Below are 26,998 nucleotides of genomic sequence, written 5' to 3'. Positions count from 1 at the left end.
CAAACATGCTGATATACATGTTCCCCAATCCCGGTATATATGTTCCTCATCCTGGGATGCATGTCCCTTATCCTGGGCCTCATCCTGGTATATATGTCCCTTATCCTGGGCACCATCATAATATATATATCCTCTTTATCCTGGCATACGTCCCCCATTCTGCAGCTGTTCATTAATGCATAGAAAATAAATGATCCTAAACACCTTTTCTTCACTCCCCCGCAGCTTATTTTTCTTCATTTTATTATATCACATAACTAGAAATTAAGTAAAACATGTTCTTGATACTTACCATCTTACTGCTCTCATATTGATAATAGCTCCGCATATGTTGAAGTGTATTGCTAAAGTTCTTGGCTACCTTTTCCTCTAATAAACTGATCTCTTCCAATAATACTTCAAATTCTTTATAAAAGCATTCAAAAATTGATTTTGTACATGTTCCCTGGAAAGCGGATAGAAAAAAAAAATTTAACCTGTTTAATAATGCTTACATCAACATTAGAACAATAAAATATTCACTGAAATCATTACACTGCTATCATTCTTTAATATCAGTGTATAAAAGTATTGAAAGCTGTGGCAGTAGTATAAAAATATAACCCACTGAACTCGCTAATCTACATTAACAATGAATATATGAATTGAACTACATTACTGCTAAATAGACTACATATATATCTGAGGTGCTTTGCACACATTTTGATTAAATTGGGTAGCCTCATCTGCCATCGACAAGGCTACGTTTTTAAATGTGTACCTACACTAATAGGCTTACCTCTCCAGGGTCTAGGTATACAAATCCTTCTGTCTTTATAGGGGATATCCAGGGCTTTAAAAAAATAGTCATGTAGTTTCTAACAGAGGCAATTACCTGTCTGTTGTACCCAGTGCCGGTCATTGACTGCTCCTGCCAGAGATTCAGCTACTCCCTGTCGACAGTGCAGTAGTTTCTCTTCCTGTTCAAAGCGGGACTACTGGTGTCATGCTGATTGACTGCTGCCTAATTGGGGGAAGGCGGCTCTCAATCAACATGACACCAGTAGTTGCGCCCTGTCAACAGGAAGAGAAACTGCTGACAGGAAGTAACTGAATCTCTGGCAGGAGCAGTCAATGTCCGACACTGGGTACAAAAGGCAGGTAGTTGCCTCTGTTAGCAACTACATGCCTTTTTTTTTACCCCTTAACTCCTGGAGCTTTTTTCGGTTTTGCGTTTTCGTTTTTCGCTCCCCTCCTTCCCAGAGACATAACTTTTTTTTATTTTTCTGTCAATATGGCCATGTGAGGGCTTATTTTTTTTTCAGGACGAGTTGTACTTTTCAACGACACCATTGGTTTTACCATGTTGTGTACTAAAAAACAGGAAAAAAAATTCCAAGTGCAGTGAAATTGCAAAAAAAGTGCAATCCCACACTTGTTTTTTGTTTGGCTTGCTTTCTACGTTGACTAAATGCTAAAACTGACCTGACATTATGATTCTCCAGGTCATTACGAGTTCATGGACACCAAACATGTTTAGGTTTTTTTTTTATCTAAGTGGTAAAAAAAATTCCAAACTTTGCTGGAAAAAAAAATTGCGCAATTTTCCGATACCCGTAGCGCCTCCATTGTTCGTAAGGGCAATGCCGTTTAGCGATCAGGTTAATCGTTTTTTCTTTATTAATCAACCGGGCAATTCTGAACGTCGCGATACAAAATATGTGTAGGTCTGATTTTATTTTGAATGGGGCGAAAACGTTTATATTTTTTTCATATTTTTAAAAACTTTTTTTTTTTTTTACTTTTGCCATGCTTCAGTAGCCTCCATGGGGGGCTAGAAGCTGGCATAGCCTGACCGGCTCTGCTACATAGAGGAGATGCTCAGATCGCCCCTATGTAGCAAAATTACAGCATTGCTATGAGCGCCGACCACAGGGTGGCGCTCACAGCAATCCGGCATCAACAACCATATAGTTCTCCAGGAGACCTCTGGTTGTCATGCCGACACACTTCCCGATCACGTGAGGGGGTCAGCAGTGCACGCATTTCCGGCCCGATGGCTGGAAGCACTTGTTGAATGCCACTGTCAAGAGTTTGAAAGCGGCATTTAGCTAGTTAATAGGCGCGGGCGGATCGCAATTCCCCCTGCTCTTATTGCGGGCACATGTCAGCTGTTGAAAACAGCTGACATGTCGTATCTTTGAGGTGGGCTCACCGCCGGAGCCCACATCAAAGTGGGGGTACTGACCTCGAACATACTATTCCATCCGAGGTCAGTAAGGGTTAAAGTCCCAGATATCCACTTTAATAGGCAGGTAGGACCCAGCTCTAGTTAAATTTGTAAACCTAGGCCCTGGAAAAATATGAAGTAGAATGTAAGTCCACATGGACAGGGTCCTCTCCCCTCTGTACCAGTCTATCATCGTAAATTTGTTTACTGTAAACGATATCTATAACTTTGTATGTAACCCCTTCTCATGTACAGCACCATGGAATTAATGGTGCTATATAAATAAATAATAATGATGTGTATATAGAAAGATTGTTTTGTTGGTGGCAGATGGCTCACCCATTTTGATCAAACTTTACGCCAAGCATCGCAAGATTAGAAGTCTAGTATATATAGCAGTAATGCAGTTCAAAATTCATATATTCAGTGCCAACATACGGTAAACCATAGCGTACTAAAAGTATGGTTGTTTTTGTTTGTATTTTACAGCAAACCAGTCACAGCAACCTGCACCTGTAGATTTATTTCATTTTGCTAAAAAGTTTTTTTTTATTATTAATGATAATAGTGTAATCTTAAAGTTTAAACCTGAAAGTTAGAAAACGTACCAACATGTGGATGTGTTTGGAGGACACTAAGGCGCGCTACTAAAGGTAAATATTAACCAGATATCTAGGCATCCCTTCCAAATATTTGGCATTGGGGCATTACCATGACTGTAAGCCCGGCCATACATAGCTGTTAATAATTGCACTATGCCTTTAAAAATATTTCTACAGTCTCACCTAACTTCCTTAGACTGCGACCCACAGCCAGCTCTTGGTAGGTAATAGGGAGCTCTCTTTTTGCTACCCCCTCCCGTTATCTTAGCTGATTGGTGACAATTACTCCTTCTATTATAGATGCGGTTTACACTTCGTGTCCTCCAGACACATGACCAAACACATCCACATATTAGTACAGTACGCCTTCTTATCCTTATTCTCTTTTCCACCCACACCACATGACTGTGTTTTTCCTTGTGCTCTTAACTGCATATTTTGACTATAGATTCAACCACGACAATATTGTATATATTACTCTGTATATACTTCATTTTGTTTTTTTGTACATATGTTTTGTACGCATTACTCTTTTGTATATTACTTTGTCCATTCTGTAGTAACTGATGAAGGTCCAGGGGACCGAAACGTTTTTTGGTACTTCAATAAAATCATCACAGTATTAAGTTGAGTGCCAGGTCTTTTCTATTGTATCTCACGGTGTGGGAACCTACCTGGGCAGCTCTTACAGTAGTGCTCACACTTTCTCTTCACGTAACTGCCACCGGATTTGTTGCAGCCCACAGTGCTGTCAGGGAGATGACGGTTTCTTTCTTCTATATTCAAATGTATTTGCATCTTTTAGAAGTGCATACATTTGAACAATTGAGCGCCTGGACAGAGGCAGAAGAGCTCCCATCAGCCCCCGCCTCGACGTGCAAAGTCATGATGAGGTCCACAAACTTCCGACCTCACTACACTGCTGCTGGCACCGACACCGCAGTGGCAGCAGACAAGGCAGGCACTGGTAGCACTCTATAGAGGAGCCGAAGATTAATGTGCTATCATTGTGGAGCAGAGGGGGTTGATATTACTGTGAGGGGACATAATAGGGTGAATATTTTGAAAGGAGCACAGTATAACGAGAGGCAGTGGGGAGTACTTTAAGCAGAAGGGTGATGTGGGGGATATTTTGAAGAGGGGCTATGTATATGGCAGGGAGGATATTATGGAGAGGGACAATGTGGGGTGATATTTTGCAGAGGGGCACTGTGGAGGAATATTTTGCAGAAGACCAGTGTGGGGGGATATTTTGCAGAAGACCAGTGTGGGGGGATATTTTGCAGAAGGCCAGTGTGGGGGGATATTTTGCAGAAGGCCAGTGTGGGGGGATATTTTGCAGAAGGCCAGTGTGGGGGGATATTTTGCAGAAGACCAGTGTGGGGGGATATTTTGCAGAGGACCAGTGTGGGGGGTGTTGTGAATTCTGTTGTCGAACTCCCTCCTGTGGTCGTGAATGGTACTTCGGCGAGTTCTGTCTATGGGCTCCCTCTGGTGGCTTTGAGTGAAGCTGCTGCTTCTGAGGTTCCTTACACAGGTGTCGTGGTTTATCCTTTGGTTGGCTGCTCTATTTAACTCCTCTCAGATCGTTACTCCATGCCAGCTGTCAATGTTTTTGCATTCTTTCAGTTCGCTCCTGGATCTCTCTGGTGACCTGCCTTCTCCTGCAGAAGCTAAGTTCCTTATAGTCTTATTTTGTTCTCTGTTTTCTTGTCCAGCTGGTTTTCATGATTTTGTCTTGCTAGCTGGAAGCTCTGGGATGCAGTGTGGCCCCTCCGCACCGTGAGTCGGTGCGGAGGTCTTTTTTGCACACTCTGCGTGGTCTTTTGTAGGTCTTTGTGCTGATCGCAAAGTTACCTTTCCTATCCTCTGTCTATTTAGTAAGTCTGGCCTCCCTTTGCTGAAACCTGTTTCATTTCTGCGTTTGTGACTTTCATCTTACTCACAGTCAATATATGTGGGGGGCTTCCTTTACCTTTGGGGAATTTCTCTGAGGCAAGGTAGGCTTTATTTTCTATCTCTAGGGCTAGATAGTTCTTAGGCTGTGACGAGGTGCCTAGGTCTGGTCAGGAGCGCTCCACGGCTATTTCTAGTGTGTGTGATAGGATTAGGGCTTGCGGTCAGCAGAGCTCCCACATCCCAGAGCTCGTCCTGTATGAGGTTTAATTATCAGGTCATTCGGGGGCTCCTAACCACCAGGTCATAACAGGGGGGATATTTTGCAGAGGACCAGTGTGGGGGGATATTTTGCAGAGGACCAGTGCGAGGGGGATATTTTGCAGAGCAGTAGTGTAGTGGAGATATTTTGCAAAGTAGCAGTGTGAGGGAGATACTTTGTGCAGGAAACAGAATAATTATTTATTCAGACACATAGCCTGGGAGATTTATAGTTTTGTATATGGGGCCTTATAATGACACTTTGATTTTTAAGGGCACCGTGTTGGGGAGGGCTGCTGAAGACTGAGTAGATAGAAGTCTAGAGAGATTAGCTCTGGGTGTGAAATCTCATCATAGTCTCTGTACTACATGGGGACAAAAAAGATGGGAAAGATTCGAATCAGAGAAGATGTCACCTATAAGGCACGTAGGTGTACACGTAGATTTGTGATACTGCCTGTGCTTCTCATCAGTGATTCAGTGCTGTGGTTCCTGTATGGTCCACAGTCTGAAGATGGCTGGTAACAACAACTCCTAGTATCTCTCTACCATTGTTGTAGGTTTATGCAATGCAATTGTATAAGGGGCTGACTTGAGATTGTAATTGATCGCTGTACAAAGCTTGGTGGTTTATTCATTTACTGGCCGAGGTTTTGGTGCTACATTCATGTACTGATAATAGTTCTGGAACTGCACTAATTTACTGATGGTGGTTATGACGCTAAACTCTGATGCTGACAGCGTTTCCGATCTTGTACACATGTAACAAACCAAAATGTGCTTCATGGCAATTTTAAAACTTAATCTAAAATCCTAATTTTTGAGGACTTTTATGAGGAGGATTTGATGAGATTCTGCACCAAAAACTCAGTGAAAGTTAGTGTTCACACTTAATTTTTGAACCAGAAACTGAGTAGAATCTCTCCAAATGCTCCTCAAATACTCAAAAATTGGATCTGGTGGTGCATTAATGTACTGATTGTTGTTCTGGTAATGTAGTCATATAAGAACTCCTTTAAATTGGTTGCTGGAATTGGGATTGGCTTAGTATGGCAATGCAGCCCTTGGGCCGAAAAAATGTTGCGCACCCCTGCTGCAGATTCACAGGAGACATTGCAGGGAAGAACAAAATGTTCACACACCTGTGCTACATTTCGGTGTTCCCTCCTCCTTCTTCAAGCAAGAGAATTTTAGAGAGTGTGAGACAATTCTGACACATTAATTATTCTTGCTGTGCTGGATGCTGATTTTTAAATAATCTGTATGCAAGAAGCCATACTGGAGCTTTAGGGTATGTGCACTATTTAAGGATTTCTTGCAGAAATTTCCTGACAAAAACCGGACATTTCTGCCAGAAATCCGCATGCGTTTTTTGGGCGGATTTTTCACGTTTTTTTCCGAAGCTCTCCCAATGCATTAAATAGCGGGAAAAACATGAAAAATCCGCAAAATTAATGAACATGCTGCTTTTTTTACCGCAATGCGTTTTTTCCGCAGTAAAAAACGCATCATGTGCACAAAAATTGCGGAATGCATTCTAAATTATAGGATGCATATGTATGCGTTTTTATCGCGTTTTCATAGCAAAAAAACACGAAAAATCCTGAACGTGTGCACATAGCCTTAATGTAAGTGCAAGTGCATTCTGATAGCGGATTTCTGCATGGTTGTGCGAGTTGCCATTTTCCATAACTGTTCTGGAAAGAGAAGCTTTGTCAACTATGCAAATAACTCTAGCCAAACAATGTATGCATGGCTCTACTAGACAAAGCACCAATATAAGTACTGAGAGTAAGTCATGAGATTTACATACTTACAGTATAATCGTCAACTTTTGCAGTGTACAGCTTTAAATCCATTTGCTGCAGCAAAAATACAACATGAGAACAATTAGAATACTATAAAATATGAACAAAAGGGTATTATCGACAAAATATACTAATGGCATATCATTAGTAGATTGTAACAGGCCTAGTGTCCAAACTCTCTCCAAATGCTTAGAAAAAAAGAAAAAAAAAAGAAGAGGGTGCATCACTTGGTAAAGTGCAGTGATCCCGTTCAACCCTATCAGCCACCCTCCTTAGCCCACACTGTGTAAAACAGTCTCACTGACCTTGGCTCCAGGTGATGCATATCACCTGGTCAGAAATGACTGTGTCAAGAGAAAAGGTAAAACCACTGCCTTTTTATTCTAGGTGCTTGTTGGGTTTCCATTGATTAGTCTCCTACAAACAGGCAATTGAGTCGGGAATCATGGAGTCAGAGACGGTAAAAATGTGCTGACTGACTTTAAACAAAATATTACCAGATAATATTGGTTAATTTAATTTGATAATTTTATAGGAATTTAAACAAGTATAGATATATTAATATAAGGCCCTTATTTACAGTATTCAAGGATGTTACTATTTTAAATTAAATTTGTTATGATGAATTATTCCCTATTTATGGAGGAGTCCAAGTTGGAGTCAGAATGTGCAAAAAATAGTGGATTTGGAGTCTGAACCTTGGCTTATCATCTCAACAGTCTTGCCTATAATACAAACAATGAAAACATATCCTACCAGCACATTATTAAAGTCTAGGATGAGAAACCCCTTTTAAAAAAGTGCTGTCTAAGATTACACTTTTATTTAGTCCTTTTATTTTTGAAGAATAAGAGGGCAATAGGATCTTCATAAAAAGGAGGGAATTCATTTTTAGTGATGCCCAAAATGGCAGCTGTGCTTAAAGGTGTTGTCCACTACTAGGACAACCCCTTCTTGATCTAAATGTTTGGCACTGTCCCCCAGCAGTGTCTGCATTCGTGTTCTTAGGTTTCACGTGAGCCAGGAGCCCAATCAGCGCTGGTGTCACTGTCTCCGCCTTCAGACAAATCAAACATCAAGAGGAAGTGAGAGACCAGCGGCAGCCCTGACTTCCTCTTGATGTTCGATTTGTCCGAAGACAAAGACAGTGTTGCCAGCACTGATTGGGCACCGGGCAAACATGTCATAACAAACCACACGAGAGCTCTAGGAACACTGGTGCCGACACCACTGGAATGGCTGCCCCGGCATGGGAGGAGAATATAATCTCATAATCTTTCCACTGTACAGTGCCTTGAAATGTATTCATACCCCATGAACTTTTCCACATTTTATAACGTTACACCTACAAACTTAAATCTATTTTATTAGGTTTTTATGTGATATACCAACACAAAGTAATAAGTATTTGTGCAATGTAAAGGAAATGATACATGGTTTTCCATGTATTTTAAAAATATAAATCTGAAGCTTGTGACATGCATTTGTATTCTGCCCCCTTAGTCAATACTTTGTAGGTCCACCATCCACTGCAATTACTGCTACAAGTCTTTTGGAGTCTGACCAGCTTTGCATATCTAGAGGCTGAAATTTTTGCCCATCCTTCTTTGCAAACTATCTCTAGCTCAGTGAGATTGCATGGAAAGCGTCTGTGAACCACAATTTTCAAGTCTTGCCACAGATTCTCAATGGGATTTTGGTCTGAACTTTGACTGAGGAATTCAAACACATGAACATGCTTTGAGTCTCCCAGGCCCCAGTCTCAAGTCTTTTGCAGCCTCTAACAGATTTTCCTCCAAGATTAGCTCCATCCATCTTCCCATCAACTCTGACCAGCTTCCCTGTCCCTGCAGTAGAAAAGCATCCCCACAGCATGATGCTGCCACCAACATGTTTGACGGTGCAGATGGTGTTTTCAGGGTGATGTGCGGTGTTAATCTTCCTCTACAAATTGCGTTTTGCATTTAGCCCCAAAAGCTCTACTTTAGTCTCATCTGACCAGAGAAGATTCTTCCACATGCTAGTTGTGCCCCTTACATGGCTTGGTGTAAACAGCAAATGCGACTTCTTATGGCTTACTTTAAAAATGGCTTTCTTCCTACCACTCTTCCACAAAGGCCAGATTTCTGCAGTATCCAACTTAGTGTTCATACTAATGTATAACACGGCCGAGTTGGAGTTTTACTGCACAGCACTTGGCCAAATGCTATATTATGTGGCAGTGCAGATATGCGATTATTTTCTCATGCCAATTCTGTAACAGCGATGTCGGCGCTGGTTGGGCACTGGCATGGCAAGTGTAAAGGGGTTGTCCTAATAGTGGACAACTCCTTTAAAGAAAGCTCTGGCTTTCACAGGTTTCCCAAGTGAATACTTAAAAGTGAATTACTATTTCTCACAGGTTCTGCGTCCTATACTTTTATGATTTTATAAAATTGTATAAGTAGTCTGAAACAGATTTACTCACATAGTTATCTTTCCAATACTTACTGCTTTTAAAAATCTAAAAAAAAAAAAAAAAAAAAATCAAAAAAAGGAAATATATGTAAGTTTAGCAGTTTTAGACATGTTTTATGCAATACATACAGTACACAAAATATGCTGATGTGATGCGCAAATCACGTTAAAGAGTTAAAGATTGTGTGATCCATAACTTCTGATATAACTTGACAACAGAAATAGAGGTCCACTCTTCTACTCCTGTTCTACATGCATGCAGTACATGTGGTACGTAATAAGAGCTTTAGTTTCTATAACGTGTCTACAATCATTTGGCAATTTGTATTTTTGATGAATAATTGAATCAATCAAAAAGGCTAATACACCTTAAACCTGATTATTTAAGAAAGTAAAAGTGAGGATTTGTCGTTCTTGGAATATCTTTGTGTGCATAATAATTGGGAAACTATTGGTGTGCATACCGGTAATTACTGTGCAACTATGTAAAAAATGCCAATTTTCCATCTCCATTATTTTCATCTGTTAAAGTGAGAATAACTAAACAACTCAAAATGTACAAAAATACTTTTCTGACATCTAAAAACAAATAGTGTGGTACCAATATAATCAGTCTTCCTTTCAATAACAGTCATAAGCCTTTCTTCCATGGAGTCTGTCAGTTTCTTAATCTGTTGATGATCAACTTTTTGGGTACCAGACAATGTTCGGATTGGTGTTCTGTTTTCCGTCATCGTAAATCTTCAGTTTATGAAGGATCCACAAGTTATAAAAATAGGGTTTAGCTCAGGTGAGGAAGAGGCCATGCCATTACTCTTTGATCCTTAAAGCCATTACTTGCAGCAAGGAATATTTCAATGCATACCATGGAGCATAAAAATCATGATTTTGCAGTCCTCAGTCTTGACCCTTCAACTTTTGTATCTTGTCCAGTGGTGGTCTGGTTTCAGTCTCTCTAAGGCTACTTTCACACTAGCATTAACTGCAATCCGTCACAATGCGTCGTGTTGCAGAAAAAACGCATCCTGCAAAAGTGCTTGCAGGATGCGTTTTTTCCCCATAGACTTGTATTGACGACGCATTGCAACGGATTGCCACACGTCGCATCCGTCGTGCGACGGATGCGTCGTGCTTTGGCGGACCGTCGGGAGCAAAAAAACGCTACATGTAACGTTTTTTGCTCCTGACGGACCACCTCACAATGGGGCAGCGGATGCGCCGGAGAAATGCATCCGCTGCCTCCGTTGTGCAGTGCGTTAAACGCTAGCGTCGGAATCTCTGCCCGACACATTGCGATGGGGAGATTCCGACGCTAATGTGAAAGTAGCCTTACCTCGGCCATGTCTCAGAGCACTGAACACCTTGTACTTCTGGGCCTCCAAGGAGGACGCAGTTCTGGAATATGATAGCACTGGAGGACATTCCTGGTCACTTCACATTTGATTCTTCTTAAATCTTTGGCAGTCAATGAGGTTATTTTTTTCTCATCACATTTTTCAGCGACCGAGTTATTTATTTGCTACATAACTTTTGACGGTTCTGTGATCACACTAAGTATGTGAAAAAATTAAAACCAGCTCATGTGAGCAGTTCTAGGCGTGCAGGAGCAAGAAAAAACGTTTGAAAACACGTATACAAATGAACAAAAAGAGAGATTCCTGCTCCTAAAATTCCTTAGATGAACACCTAGCCTGGATTTTTCCTCAGCGGATTTAATAAATCCGCAGGGCTAAAACACCACATTTTTCCTGTGGATTTATAGCGGATTTACCTCGGCTTTTGTGTGGATTCCACTGCGGTTTTACACCTGCGGTTTTCTATTATGGAGCAGGTGTAAAACCGCTGCGGATTCCGCACAAAGAAGTGACATGCTGCGGAATGTAATCCGCTATGTTTCTGCGCGTTTTTTTCCGCAGCATGTGCACAGCGTTTTCGGTTTCCCATAGGTTTACACTGTACTGTAAACTCATGGGAAACTGCTGCGGATCCGCTGCAGATCCGCAGCAAAATCCGCATCATATGCACAGAGCCTTAATATGCAGAGCTAGCAAGCTGCACCTAATCCAAACCTGCAGAGCTGGGATTTAACCCTAGCCTACCTTGCATTGCTACAACAGCTTGGAGTTGGAAAATATGGTCAAAATACTCACTTGCCTGATAATTGGATTTTACTACTACACTGTGTGCACTAAGTTGTGTGAGTAAATGGTTTTAGGAACATTTTAAGTCCCCGTCCAATAACTGGTTCTCACTGCTGCAGCGAACTAGAGTAGTGAATGCTATCTGGTCAAAGATTGTAGAAAGGCACATATAGATCTGAAAATAAAACTGCCTGTGTCCTTCTCCATGGTGTTGGCATGACCACTGCACGTATGTGGACCAAAAACAGTTTTTACCTTGTGTTGGATAAGAAAAAACATGTTTTTTTTTTTAAAGGGAATCAGTCCCTGAAACCCTGAATCCAACGATGTATCACTTCGCTTACTATCTGCAGCGGTCCTGACACAATATGAATTTTTAAGGTACCTTCACACATAACGATATTGTTAACGATATCGTTGCTATTTGTGACGTAGCAACGATATCGTTAATGAAATCGTTATGTGTGACAGCGACCAACGATCAGGCCCCTGCTGGGAGATCGTTGGTCGCTGAATAAAGTCCAGAACTTTATTTCGTCGCTGGACTCCTGCTGACATCGCTGGATCGGCGTGTGTGACACCGATCCAGCGATGTCTTCACTGGTAACCAGGGTAAACATCGGGTAACTAAGCGCAGGGCCGCGCTTAGTAACCCGATGTTTACCCTGGTTACCATGCTAAAAGTAAAAAAAAAACAAACACTACATACTTACCTACCGCTGTCTGTCCTCCAGCGCTGTGCTCTGCACTCCTCCTGTACTGTCTGTGAGCCGGAAAGCAGAGCGGTGACGTCACCGCTCTGCTTTCCGGCTCACAGCCAGTACAGAAGGAGTGCAGAGAAGCAGAGCGCAGCGCTGGAGGACAGACGGCTGTAGGTAAGTATCTAGTGTTTGTTTTTTTTTACTTTTAGCATGGTAACCAGGGTAAACATCGGGTTACTAAGCGCGGCCCTGCGCTTAGTTACCCGATGTTTACCCTGGTTACCGGCATCGGTGGTCGCTGGAGAGCGGTCTGTGTGACAGCTCTCCAGCGACCAAACAGCGACGCTGCAGCGATCCGGATCGTTGTAGGTATCGCTGCAGCGTCGCTTAATGTGAAGGGGCCTTTAGATTTAGAATGCAGCACAGCTGAGAAAGCTTGCCCTGTTCAGATCAGGCTCCATATTTACATTGTCTATAGACAGTGAGCTGCTTTTCACAAGATTAGGCAGTGTCGGCCCAGCAAGTCTGGGCCCGCTAGTCACAACAATGATAATAACCTAGTGATAAAACCTTCATTGTTAACAAACATTTCCACTTCTAAATAGAAAATCTCTGTGACAATTAAAATGAGCTAATCTAGGTTTTTACACACAAGCTTCACTGAAACAGTGCACAATGGTACTGATTGGTTGCTGCGGCCATGGCCCTCAGAGTGTGGTGACATAAAACCAAATTTAAATTTTCTTTTTACAAAGCAGGAGTTTAACTGTGCAAAAGTAGTAAAACATAAGGGCCAATACATCAGTGTTTTTGTCAGAAAATACTGTGACCTTTTGCTAATTTTTGTGCAACGTGGAGTTATGCAAAAAAGTAGCGACTTTTGGCGTTTTCATGCGAGTTTCAAGTAGAACTGCCAAAATGAAAGGAATCGGGGAGGAGCCAGGGTGTTGCTACACCTGCCCGTCACATTCATGGAAAGTAGCAGCTTCTCTTATGCCAGAAATCTTACTCCAGCCCTTAACTGGAGTAACAATTCTGGTAAGGTGATAAAACGTGTGGAATTCATTAAGTGGTGTGCAACTCTTAATTAACTCAGCGCATTTTATTCCTACGTATATGCCCTTCATTAAGAGTGCTGTACAAGGGGGCGTGTCCTAGCTGGCCATGTGAGTGGAAGCAGGGAAGAGTGCTCCTGCTGCCAGAAGGACAAAAATCCTGCTTTAACCCCGATTTTCGGGTAAACTCACCTAAATCCGACTGGCTGAAGGTCCGGAGAGTGCAGCGGTGCGGAGCGGCGGGTCTGGAGTCGGCAGCGATGACCAGGAGGCGGCAGAAAGACGCTGGCACCAGCGATGCAGGAGCCGGCCAAGATGGTGCCGATGCTAGGGAGGACGCCGAGAAGGAGAACGCCGCATGTCAGCGGCGCATGGAGGTGGCCGCAAAGCTGCAGCAGTATGCCAGAGTGGAGGCTGCTGAGGAGGCAGAACCAGGATCTGGAGCTGGAGCTGACCAGGAGGAGGAGGAAGCAAGAAAGGCTGAGCAGCATGAGGTACAGAGGGGGAAGGAGAGAGGCAGCATGGCGGGGGCTAGTGGGGGACCTGAAGCCATATCACAGGGAGAGGAGCCGACTCTTAGAGATGTTATCACACGGATCTCTTCATGTCAGCAATCCCTGAACTCCTTGGCCCAGCAGATGCAGGAAGTTAAAGGGGACACGGCACAGATTAATGCGGCTCTGCAGAAAATGGACAAACGTATAGGAGTGGTGGAGGAGAGGGTGAGCACGGCAGAAGATCACATAGTGAAATTACAAAAAGCTGAAAAGAAGTTCGCCCAAGCAATAGCCGAGCTCGCTGCCAAAAATGAGGATCTGGAAAATAGATCTAGAAGAAATAATATACGTATAGGGGGGCTGCCTGAAAAGACTGAGGGGAGAAATCCCACAGAATTTGTTGAAAATTGGCTGCTGGAGAAGATTGGGAGCACAGTGTTAACAAAAGTTTTTGCTGTTGAACGTGCTCATAGGGTCCCGCCGCAGCCCCCTGCCCCAGGAGCGAATCCCCGTACCATGCTTGCTAAAATACTGAACTACAGGGACAGAGACATTATCCTCAGAAAGGCTAGAGAGATGGAGGGTCTGACGGCTGGAGGTCAAAAAAATCGCCATTTATCCGGATTATTCCGCTGCGGTTCAGAAACAGCGGATGAAGTTTACTGGAGTCAAGCGGCGACTGAGGGAGCTGGGAGTGCAGTATTCAGTGATGTTTCCCGCCAAACTGAGACTGGTGGCTTTTAATAAGACCCACTTTTTCTTGACACCGGAGGACGCTACCCAGTGGCTTGATACTCATGAGAAAAAACTTAAGGGAATGGGCGACTGACATTTCGGCGAGATCCAGTTGGGATTTGTTTTCTCTGTCGATAGAGGAGAGTTCTGCGCTCGTTAGCAATGGTTAAAGAGTTGAGCAACTGTTGGGGGTTTTGCTGGAGGGTTGGGTCAGCTCATACTTGGGAAATTGGATACTTTAAGAAATGATGAGCCACATGATGGGAGACTGTATTAAAATATTGAGTTGGAATGTGAGAGGTCTGGGGGATAAAACACGGCGGGCGGCAAGTCTGCAGTATGTCCGAGAACAGAAGGTCTCAATGATATGTCTGCTGGAGACACATTTAGTGCGGGAGAGGGTGAACGTATTGAATAGGCGCTGGATACAGAGGGCGTATCATTCTACTTTCTCGACGTACTCTAGGGGTGTGTCTGTGTTAATACCTGCGGGGGAGCAGTATGAGGAGGTAATGGTAAAAGAGGATGTGGATGGTCAGTATGTGGTGGTGAAATGTAAAATAAATGGAGTGTTGATGTGTATAGCGGCAATGTATATTCCGCCCCCATACTCAAGTAAGAAGATAAGAGAGGTGCTGGAGAGGGTAGAGCGTTGGGGACCGTTACCATCTCTAATTATTGGCGATCTTAATAATATCTCTGATGACTTTTGGGACAAAAACAAAAATCCCCAGAATAGAACAGGGGGACATATCACTACGTTTGGGACCTATGTCCGGGAAGTAGGTATGATTGATTTATGGAGAGTTAGACATATTGGGGAAAGGACGTACTCATGCTACTTGCCAGCTCATGGTACTTTGTCTAGGATTGACTTGGCGCTGGGTAACTGTTTACTGGACACGATGGTAGGGGAGGTGAGATATTTGCCTAGGGCTCTTTCAGACCATAGTCCAGTTGAGGTGGAATTTCGGCCGGTGGGGACACGGATCGGGAGCAGGAAGGAGTGGAAGTTTCACCCTAATTGGCTACACAGTATGGACTTGGAAAAGATAAAGAAGGAGTTGGTGGAATTTTTAGAGATCAACGAGGGAAGTGTAGATGTTCTTACTGTGTGGGAAGCCATGAAAGCGTACTTGAGGGGACTGCTGTTCAGGGATATTAGCAGGTGTAAGAGGAAATCGAGAGACACAGAGAGGTTGGCGGTTGAAGGGCTGAGGATAGCCAAGGATGAGATGGTAATAGCGGGTACTCCGGAAGCTGGGAGGAGGCTAAAGGCAGCTCAGAGTCAGTTGGAGGAGGTATTGCTCGGTAAGGCTGAAAGGAAGAGGGAATTCATGAATCTGGCTTTTTACCAGGAGGGCGAATCTGTGGGTCATTTGCTATCGATGGTGGCTTCTGCCCAGAGAAACACTTCCTTTGTTCATTCTTTGGTATCGGGGAGCGGTGTGGCTGTCTCTGAGACTTCAGAGATTTTGGACATTTTTGCGGATTTTTATGCGGACCTATATTCCTCTCAGGTAGATGGGTCGGTGGAGGACACGGTGGCGTTCCTTGAGGAATTGGAGCTCCCAAGGCTGAGTGACATAGATAGAGAAGATTTGGAAGCTCCCATCACGGAGGAGGAGTTGGGTCGGGCACTGCAGTCTATGGCTAATGGGAAGGCACCTGGTGTAGATGGATTTCCTGCTGAAATTTATAAAAACTTTGGGGAAGTGCTGATCCCTAAATTAAGGGTACTTCTGGAGGAGGCTAGGAGTGGCGGTCGTCTACCGGCATCTATGCGGGAGGCCATAATAGTGGTGATTCCTAAGGAGGGGAAGGACCCGACACAGCCGGATTCATATAGGCCAATCTCCTTGCTTACTACAGACGTTAAACTTCTGGCTAAGGTGTTGGCGATGAGGTTGACAAGTGTTATTTCCGGGCCTGGTGCACTCAGACCAGTCCGGCTTTATGCCTGATCGGTCCACTGCGATCAACTTACGAAGGCTGTATATGAATTTGCAACTCAGATCCGACAACTGTGGCCAGAGAGTTATTGCATCTTTAGACGCTCATAAGGCGTTCGATAGTGTGGAGTGGGGATATCTCTGGCAGGTGCTCCGGAGTATGGGGTTTGGACTGCAGTTCATATCCTGGATTCGACTGATGTACTCGATGCCGATGGCTAGGGTTAGGGTAAATGGGGAGTTATCACGGACCATACAACTGGCTAGAGGGACGAGACAGGGGTGTCCGCTCTCTCCTCTTTTGTTTGCTCTGGCTGTGGAACCACTGGCTGCTAAGCTTCGACGGTCTGATGAGGTGACTGGGTTTAAATATGGGATGATTGAAGAAAGGGTGGCGGCGTATGCGGATGACATTCTGCTATTTCTGGCTGACCCGGGTACGTCCTTGGAGGGAGCCATTGGGATTATTGAGCGTTTTGGATCGGTGTCGGGACTTAGGATAAACTGGAGTAAGTCTGTCTTGTTTAAGGTGGATGATGATGGTGGGGAGCCACTGGAGGAGGGGCGACTGGAGGTGACTAGCCAATTTAAGTACCTTGGAATATGGGTATCTATGCCTGTTACTGACTATATACATAGAAATCTGACTCCAATCTTAGGTGTTCTTAAAGCGAAAGCGGATGCTTGGCTTAAACTGCATTTATCTGTGGTAGGTAGGGTGAATCTTATTAAAATGATTTTGATGCCAAAAATACTGTATATTCTTCATAATGCGCCAGTTTGGATACCACGCGGGAGATTTAGACAGATTAACTCTCTGTTCAGGAATTTGATATGGGGGAGACAGCATCCGCGTATCAAACTGGAGACACTTCAGCGACCCAAGGAAGATGGGGGATTGGCATTGCCTAACCCTGAAATATATTTTCTTGCAGCCCAGAGTCAGCATTTAAAAGGCTGGGCGCATGAAGGGTCATCTGGGGCGGTACAGCGGCTGATGGAAGTGGTGACAAAAAGAAGGCCAGTGGTACAATGTTTGGAGGATGGATCCCTGGGGGCTCTGGGGAAATTATACCCGACTGTGTTGTTGATACGCAGGCTGTGGGGTAGGCTGAGACATATACGGGGGGTCACGGATTTTACTAGATTCTCACCGCTATGGCATAACAGCAACTTACAGGAGTTTGAGGCACTGGGGGTACTGACAGAATGGCAAGTCAAAGGGATTCAATACGTGTATCAAATAATTGAGCGAGGTGAATTGAAATCATTTTCCCAATTACAGGCGGAATTTGGTCTTGGGACTGTAGGGGAGTATCAGTATTTGCGGATGAGGCATGCTTTTGGAGCTCAGAGTAGAAACGGAGGTATTTCAATTCAGAGGGATAAAGTACTGGAGTATGTGTGTAATGAAGGGACTACTGGGGGAGTCATATCTACTTTGTATAAAGATCTGTTGCACACTTTCCTATTGGGGTTTCCAATAATGGCAAGAGCTAAGTGGGAGAAGGATCTTGGTCCAATGGAGAATGAGACTGGGGAGTCGGTGCTAGAATGGGTCCCACGATTGTCACTGAGCGAACCGTATAGACTGTCACAGCTCTATGTGATACACAGGGTTTATAAGTCACCGATGGTGCTATATAAGGCTGGTTTGCGTGATGATTCTGAATGCCCGAGGTGTAAAACTGCAGATGCTGATATACTCCATATGATGTGGACGTGTCCGAGACTGGCTGCTTTTTGGGTGGTAGTTTTGAGTCGTATGGAAGGTGCGTATGGATGTAAGGTGCCAAGGGATCCTATAGTGTGCTTGTTGGGATGTGTGGATGAGATTGGAGTGGATAACAACCTAAAGATAGCTATTGCCAGATTGTTATACATGGCTAGGAAGGTAATAGCTCGAAATTGGATTAGGGAAGAACCGCCGTCAAGAGGAGAGTTCCTCCAGTATGTGAAGCAGGGCCTGACACTGGAAAAGGGGTTTTATAAAAAAAGAGGGAAAATCGAAATGTTCAATAAAATGTGGTCTCCGTGGATTGCTATGGGATAGGGGTATTATAGAGGGAGAGTTAATTAAGGTTCCTAATTAATGGTAATGTTAAATGTGGCTTATATTATTGGCCGAGGGATTAGATAGTATATTGGTCTAATGATGGAAGTGCTAACCAAGGTGAGCTGCTTTGTTGGGTGGGGTTGGGGGGTGGTGGGATTGAAGGGGAATATTTGAAGGGGGGGGAAAAAGCTTTGTATTGAAAATAAGAATGTAACATGTCATTTATCTTGTTATTCTTAATAAGAATTTATTTGAATTAAAAAAAAAAAAAAAAAAAAAAAAGAGTGCTGTACAAAATATCTGTCTTAATGAATTGGGATTAAAAATTATAGATGTATGGTATCACTGCAATGATACTAATCCACATAATAAAGGTTATATGTTATTTATACCTCATTGTGAAAGGTGAAAAATTTAAGATGCAAAAAAAAAAGTCAGAATCAATCCTTTCCGTATCTTCCCTGGTCAACTTGTGGTCACGTATTAGACTTCTGCACAAACAAAAATGGAGGGCACCGTGCCTACCACTTTTTATTTTATGCCTCTTCCATGGTATTAAGCCTGTTCCACTGAAGTAATACAATTACCGTACATACTCGAGTATAAGCCGAGATTTTCAGCCCATTCTTTTAGGCTGAAAGTGCCCCTCTCGGCTTATACTCGAGTCATTGTCGGCGGTGGAGAGGGAGCGGTGGCTGTCAGATCATACTCACCTTCTCCTGAACCATCTCAGCATGTCCCTGCTTCTCAGATGGTCCCCGGCATGGCAGCTCTTTCTGTGTTCAGCGGTCACGTGGCACCGCTCATTAAAGTAATGAATATGCATGCGACTCCACTCTCACAGGCGTGGAGCGCATATTCATTACTTTAATGAGCGGTACCATGTGACCGCTTAACACCGGAACAAGCTGCCAACGCCGGAGACACCATCAGAGAGGCAGGGACTTGCAGAGACACCGCACCAGGAGGGGGCGAGTATGATGGGGGAGGGTGAGTAATGCGATATTCACCATTCCCCGTTCCACCGTCGGGCTGTGTCTTTGGCGTCCTCTGGCTGTGACGCTCAGGTCAGAGGTCGCGATGATATAGTTAGTGCGTGCCCTCTGCCTGAACAGTCACTGCAGAGAGCCGGAAGACACAGCGGCGCGGCGGTGGAACCGGGACAGGTGAATATCGCAAGTGCCGGGGGCCTGAGCCAGCGGCGACTCCAGCACCTGGCTCCCATAGCGCGCGGTGTCCCCACCTACTCAGGACACCGGCACTCAGCGATGAGAGGTGAGTATGTCTTTTTTTTTTAATCACAGCGGCAGCAGCATATGGGGCATATTATTCTATGAAGCATCTTATGGGGCCATCAACCTTTATGGAGCAGCATATGGGGCATATTATTTTATGGAGCATCTTATGGGGCCATCAACCTTTATGGAGCAGCACATGGGGCATATTATGCTATGGAGCATCTTATGGGGTCATCAACTTTTATGGAGCAGTATATGGGGCATATTATGTTATGGAGCATCTTATGGGGCCATCAACCTTTATGGAGCAGTATATGCGGCATATTATTCTATGAAGCATCTTATGGGGCCATCAACTTTTATGGAGCATTACATGGGGCATATTATTCTATGGAGCATCGTATGGGGCCATCAACCTTTATGGAGCATTTAACCTTTGTGCAACATTAAAAGGGGGCATATTTTAATATGGAGCATTCAAATGGGTCATTATTAACCTTTGTGCAGCATTACATGGGGCATATTTTTGTATGGAGCATTATATGGGGCATATTTTGTATGGAGCATCTTATGGGGCCCATCATGAACTGTACAGAGCATTATATGGGGCTCTTGATTCAATATGGATATTCAAAATCATTTAACCTACTGATGCCTCAATCAATTTTACTTTTATTGGTATCTATTTTTATTTTTGAAATTTACCAGTAGCTGCTGCATTTCCCACCCTAAGTGTCACGATCCATGTATGGATCTGTGGCAGATCTGGCTGCTCACATTATAACTTTTTTCCTTTCAGGCTATCAGGGGTTAATGCAGTTTTTCCCCAGTCGCCGCTGGTGTAATTACATTGCTGCCCAGTCTGCAGATGTTGGTGGTGACCACTCCCACCTTCTTTCAAAAGGTCACCTGATGCATCAGCTGACTGTTGGTTATACAGGTCCTTTTGGAGACCAACCTAGCTGGAGAAGGAGCTTGCTGAGTGTTGTGGTTCTTCAGCTGAATTATCTATATCTGGTGCCTTTCTCTGCTGTGCAGTGCATTGCAGCATAGAAAGCTAAGTGTGGTGTTTATTGTTGCTTTATCCCTTTGGTGTCTGTAACTTCCCCTGTATTGTATTAGTGCAGCAGTGGGACCAGTGCTCTCACCTGCCAGTTCCCTACTTAGGGATAAGAGCAGGGCAAGTGAGGGACTAGGTATTCTGCTCGGTGACGGGTTGAAAGAACTCGTATAGGGATGCTAGAAAGATCAGGGCACAACCTCAGGTGAGTGCAGGAGGTGTCCATTCCCAGTCCCCTACCGACGGCCCACCGTTGTTAAAGTGTCTCCGGTGTACCCTTGTGTGTTTCGCCGTTTTGTGACCATCCCCTCGTCGGGACGGGTCACGCTAGAACAGTCACTTCGTGACACTAGCTTATACTCGAGTCAATAAGTTTTCCCAGTTTTTTTGTGGCAAAATTAGGGGTCTCGGCTTATACTCGGGTCGGCTTATACTCGAGTATATACGGTACTTGAGGTCCCAGGAGTCTAGCAGGCGCTCTCATGTGAGCTAACCTTGCTTAATACCTTTTTGGTGATCTGGTTTTCTCTTTTTCGGGCTATCTTATACATATATTGATTGTATTTCTTGTGGGTGAGGGCATTGTAGGTTCTTCCATTTATTGTTGGGTTGCTACTTACTGTATGGTTGCACTTTTGCAGGCTGGATTTTTTGCATGTATCCCCATATTTGGTGCTGAACAATTGTTTCTTCTATCTGTACATGCATTTGGCTTGTTTATTTTGGTAGTGGGGGAGCAGCAAGACATAGCCCCATTATGGGCAATAGAGTTGTTGGTATTTTTATATGTTTTTAATGTTCATGTTTGTGGTTTAGTGTATATTAATAAAGCATTAGTATTTAATGGTGATCTCTGTATTTGCGCATGTCACCTTTCTTTCTTTTGCAAATGTATCAGACTGCCTAAGTACTCTGTGGATATGGTGGAGGGTTATCAAATTATTGTTTCTCAATTATATCATTTTCAGTTCTACAGTGTCATGCTGACATCTAAAGAAGGGATATTATCAGCAATCTGTGCAACATTAGCAACAAATACAGAAACCTAAGTAAATAAAAACAATGCTGAAGTGAATGTATCTAAAGGATACTTGCTTCTTTAAGAGCTTTCAGTTCCTTTAATATGAGTTTCCCAGATTTCATTTCAGTAAGACCATAATTACTTGCAAAGCTGAAAGTGAAAACAAAGAGAAAATATAAATGTTAACTTTCCTAAATGCTCTTGTGCTACATTTCTATAATTTACTTTTACATTTTAATTATTAACCCCTTCATGACCGAGGGATTTTTCGTTTTTCCGTGTTCGTTTTTCGCTCCCCTCCTTCCCAGAGCCATAACTTTTTTATTTTTCTGTCAATTTGGCCATGTGAGGGCTTATTTTTTGCGGGACGAGTTGTACTTCTGAACGACATCATTGGTTTTAGCATGTCGTGTACTAGAAAATGGGAAAAAAATTCCAAGTGCGGTGAAATTGCAAAAAAAGTGCAATCCCACATTGGTTTTTTGTTTGGCTTTTTTGCTAGGTTCACTAAATGCTAAAACTGACCTGCCATTATGATTCTCCAGGTTCATAGACACCAAACATGACTAGGTTATTTTTTATCTAAGTGGTGAAAAAAAATTCCAAACTTTGCTAAAAAAATAAAAATAAAAAATTGCGCCATTTTCCGATACTCGTAGCGTCTCCATTTTTCATCATCTGGGGTCGGTTGAGGGCTTATTTTTTGCGTGCCGAGATGACGTTTTTAATGATAGCATTTCGGTGCAGATACGTTCTTTTGATCGCCCGTTATTGCATTTTAATGCAATGTCGCGGCGACCAAAAAAACGTAATTCTGGCGTTTCAAATTTTTTTCCCGCTACGCTGTTTAGCGATCAGGTTAATACTTTTTTTTAATTGATAGATCGGGCGATTCTGAGCGCGGCGATACCAAATATGCGTAGATTTGATATTTTTTTTATTGATTTATTTTGATTGGGGCGAAAGGGGGGTGATTTAAACTTTTATGTTTTTTTTATTTTTTTCACATTTTTTTAAACTTTTTTTTTTTAACTTTTGCCATGCTTCAATAGCCTCCATGACAGGCTAGAAGCAGGCATAGCACGATCGGCTCTGCTACATAGCAGCGATCTGCTGATCGCTGCTATGTAGCAGAATTGCACGTGTGCTGTGAGCGCCGACCACAGGGTGGCGCTCACAGCGACGGGCAATCAGTAACCATAGAGGTCTCAAGGACCTCTATGGTTACCATTCACAAGCATCGCCGACCCCCGATCATGTGACGGGGGTCGGCGATGACGTCATTTCCGGCCGCCCGGCCGGAAGCGGTAGTTAAATGCCGCTGTCTGCGTTTGACAGCGGCATTTAACTAGTTAATAGGTGCGGGCAGATCGCGATTCTGCCCGCGCCTATTACGGGCACATGTCAGCTGTTCAAAACAGCTGACATGTCCCGGATTTGGTGCGGGCTCACCGCGGAGCCCTGCATCAAAGCAGGGGAGCCGGCATCGGACGGTATAGTACGTCCGATGCCGGTAAGGGGTTAAATATATTTTTAAAGTGAACCTGTCAATACATTTTCCCATTATAAATTATATCCATTATCTTTTAGTAGCATGAATCAAAATGAACTCGGGTATCATTTTTCCTCAGAAACGCTGTGGTATTTTAAAGAAAATATAGTGCGAAGATAAGACGGGGGACCATAGTCAAAGACCAGGTCTTTCTCTTGGGTCAACATGGAGAATGACAGGTAAATTGCAGCAGAGCTGGCTAGCGACGTACCGGGACTAATCTGGTTTCCCAGTGCTGCTGCAAGTGATTGACATGTCTGCATATGTACACACGAAGGAGAGACTTGTCAATCACCCAGGGTGGGGCTGAGAAGAGCTGCATCTTTAAAGGGACACTGTCACCTGAATTTGGAGGGAACAATCTTCAGCCATGGAGGCGGGGTTTTGGGGTTTTTGATTCACCCTTTCCTTACCCGCTGGCTGCATGCTGGCTGCAATATTGGATTGGAGTTCATTCTCTGTCCTCCGTAGTACATGCCTGCACAAGGCAATCTTCCCTTGTGCAGGCGTGTACTATGGAGGACAGAGAATGAACTCCAATCCAATATTGCAGCCAGCATGCAGCCAGCGGGTAAGGAAAGGGTGAATCAAAAACCCCAAAACCCCGCCTCCATGGCTGAAGATTGTTCCCTCCAAATTCAGGTGACAGTGTCCCTTTAAACCAAATCGTCTCTTACATGCCGCAGCGTTTAAGAGAAAAATATACCATCCTGCAATCATGCAGCAAGGATCTGATTCATGCTGCCTGTGGTTTGAACAGCATGAAATAGATGACAGGTTTGCTTTAATACCACTCATACGCGAGATACGGCCGAGTCTCGCAGGTGAAATCCCTCCTCTGGCGCCGGCACTTGGGATCGGAGCGTGCAGCTCCATGTATTGCTGTGCGGCTGCACGCTCCGCTCCTAAGTGCCGGCGCCAGAGGAGGGATTTCACCTGCGAGACTCGGCCGTATCTCGCGTATGTGTGATCCCGGCCTAAGAGTCCAACTCCCCTGCATACTTAAGAAAATATCTTTTATAATTGTTCTGCTCCTAATACGAATCGGCACGGTGCGGTCTGCTGGGTGTGTCTAGACCAGGGGTGGGGAATCTTTTTTTCTGCCAAAGGCCATGTGGATATTTATACCATCCTTCGGGGGCCGTACAAACTCCGCCCACAGAGTACATCCTGACTAGCACTGGCGTCAGGACGTAATCTTTCATTGCATGCCACCGCCAGAATTTAGTTTTTTCGATCGCCGCTACATTGCAATAAAATGCAATAACCGGTAATCAAAACATTGTATCTACACCAAAATTGTATCAATAAAAATGTCAGCTCGATGTGCAAAAAATAAGCCCTAATCCAACCCCAGATCACAAAAAATGGAGATGCTACGGGTCTTGGAAATGGCCCCATTCTTTTTCTAATAAATTTTGGATTTTTTTTCACCACCTAAATCAGGGGTGGGGAATTTTTTTTCTGCCAAGGGCTATTTGGATATTTATACCATCCTTCGGGGGCCGTACAAACTCCGCCCACAAGGTACATCCTGACTCTAGCACTGGCGTCAGGACGTAATCTTTCATTGCATGCCCTTCAGTGTTCAGCAGTGAACACTGCGTGTGTGTGCTAACAGAGCAAGAAGAAATTAATGAGCTGGTGGCAATCAAAATACAGCTGCCTGCCCTAGCACTGCGGTCCCCGAAAATCTGCCCAGGGGCCGGATAAAAGGTCATCGAGGGCCGTAAATGGCCCGGGGCCTGAGGTTCCCCACCCCTGGTCTAGACGATGCTTAGTAAGATCCTATATCCCTGTATTTGGCATCCTCCTGCCATAATTAATAAGACTGCCATCTCCAATACCATTCATAGAGGCTGTTCAACTCTCATGCCTGCACAGTAGGTAACAAGAACTGCATGATGGGCTGTAAGACGCACATCAGCAATGTCAATCAAGTCAGGAGGACTGAATTTGTGGGGCAGAGGCACTGAAAACTGGCTGGATACAGCCATCGGCCTGTCAGGTGCCAACTAGCACACGAAGCTGTACAATTACCAATGCTGTTTTCTCAGGTATGCACCGAAGCGGGGCTCTTATAAAGAGATTACTGTAAAAAACGACTGGAAGGTGGTGAATATAACTTATACAGGGAAATCAGGGGGACAGGTTCCCTTTAAGAAGTGAGTGGACCATTTTATAAACAAATGACCAGGTTCTTTTTAGGACATATGGAAGATGTTCTTCTCTTCACAGTAAAATAAATACCTATAACATAGTAGAGGTCATCTTTGTAAAATACATACAATGTGCAATACCTAGAACTTAAACAAAATTGTATACTATAGAGACATGCCAGAGGTTATAATTGGTAAAAATCTTTGTCCTTAGAATAAAAAATGCAAATAACCTCTCTTGCAAGTTTTGATTCTAAATTTTTATTCATACAATTTACAGGACATTTTAAAAAATATGATGGAATATTTAGGATGTGTTACCCTTTTTACCTTATTTTAAACAAAGGGCGGTAATAGAAATGAAAAGGGCACATGAGATCCAAAACGCAGCAGACGGCTTTATCCATAAAAAGATATTATATTAATCATCAAAGTACATACATGATCGAGAAAAAATAAGATGGCTAGCATTTCCTTATTTTTAGGGATTTTAAAAATACATTTCACACAAAGTTATGAACTACTTTGTTCCTAGGAAGCAAATCAGTTGTTATTGTTACTAATCATGGCATTTTCCCACAGAGTTGAACGATAATGAACATCTAAGGTGAAGGAGTGCTCAATATATCTATGGTCACTCCACCTCTCCCTAGACATCGAATACAGACAGAACATGGAAAGCCATGTACAGATTTCCTGAGGCTGAGAAGGGGGCCGAGGCTGACATGTAGACTGACCACCGCGATAAAGTTTACATGAACAGACAGACGGCTTTTATAGCAACTCACAGACAGGAAAGCTTCTTTAAATTATTAAATTCAACTGAATCCTCGGCAAGAAAAAAAGATTAAACAGAAATAATATTCACTGACAACCCCTTTACGTACTGAAGATTTTTGAGCTTTTTTTAATCTCTGCATTCCATCAGAAACAACTTTCTAAATCTGGTGTCTTTTTATATTCATGGTATGTTGCACTTTTGCGGTATGTCAGTTACTGTTTATAGAAAACTTTTCTTTACATAAATCAAATTCATTTAAATATTTTTTTTTTCTTGCAAGTCATTTATTTTTTAAATATTTTATCAATTAGCTTTAATTACGGTATTGTGTTTTACTTTTAACCCCTTAATGAGCGTTGATACGCAAAGCAATGGTGACTGTTAAGGGCCCTCATTCCCTCTTCAGCCAAAATTCCTACGGGTGATAGCTGTACTGTATATGACAGGTAAACACCCTGTGGTATCGGCCCCGGTTGGTTTTGGAGCAACTCCTTAAATACAGCTGTCAATCACAACAGTGGTATCAAAGCAGTTAAATGTGGGTTAAAAGACAAGATCGTAATCGCGAGTGCATTGATATCATGAGATCATTTGATAGGCTCAGGGTATGGTGGCCTGTGAGATCCAGGTATAAGCTCATTCTCATGGCCTGTGAGATCCAGCTATAAACTGGGTCTCACAGGCACAGTCAATGACTCACTGACAAGTCTCATAGACTGAGGTACACGGGTACCGCAGTGTATGAGCCCATAGACCAAAGTGAAAACTGTACAAGTCCCACAGGAGGCTTAGTGAAAAGTTAAAGAAGTGTGAAAAA

General features: G+C 43.4%; 1 protein-coding gene across 11 annotated transcripts in view; it reads right to left on the bottom strand.

Annotated features, from left to right (window-relative positions):
• Positions 1 to 26,998, bottom strand: part of IL15 (interleukin 15) — a 138,999-nt gene that overhangs the window by 14,176 nt on the left and 97,825 nt on the right. For 9 of the 11 annotated variants that reach the window (XM_069743993.1, XM_069743988.1, XM_069743997.1 and 6 more), the window contains 4 exons: positions 21,764 to 21,839; positions 9,244 to 9,279; positions 6,786 to 6,830; positions 293 to 445 (listed from right to left, as the gene is read on the bottom strand). In XM_069743993.1, the coding sequence (XP_069600094.1) occupies positions 293 to 445; positions 6,786 to 6,830; positions 9,244 to 9,279; positions 21,764 to 21,839 (310 nt within the window). The remainder of the gene's footprint in view (positions 1 to 292; positions 446 to 6,785; positions 6,831 to 9,243; positions 9,280 to 21,763; positions 21,840 to 26,998) is intronic. The other 2 variants (XM_069743995.1, XM_069743996.1) reach the window with 1 other exon arrangement.

Source organism: Ranitomeya imitator, chromosome 1 (genome assembly GCF_032444005.1).
Source record: "Ranitomeya imitator isolate aRanImi1 chromosome 1, aRanImi1.pri, whole genome shotgun sequence".
NCBI classification, from domain to species: Eukaryota; Metazoa; Chordata; class Amphibia; order Anura; family Dendrobatidae; genus Ranitomeya; species Ranitomeya imitator.
This window is presented reverse-complemented; position numbering and strand designations above follow the sequence as displayed.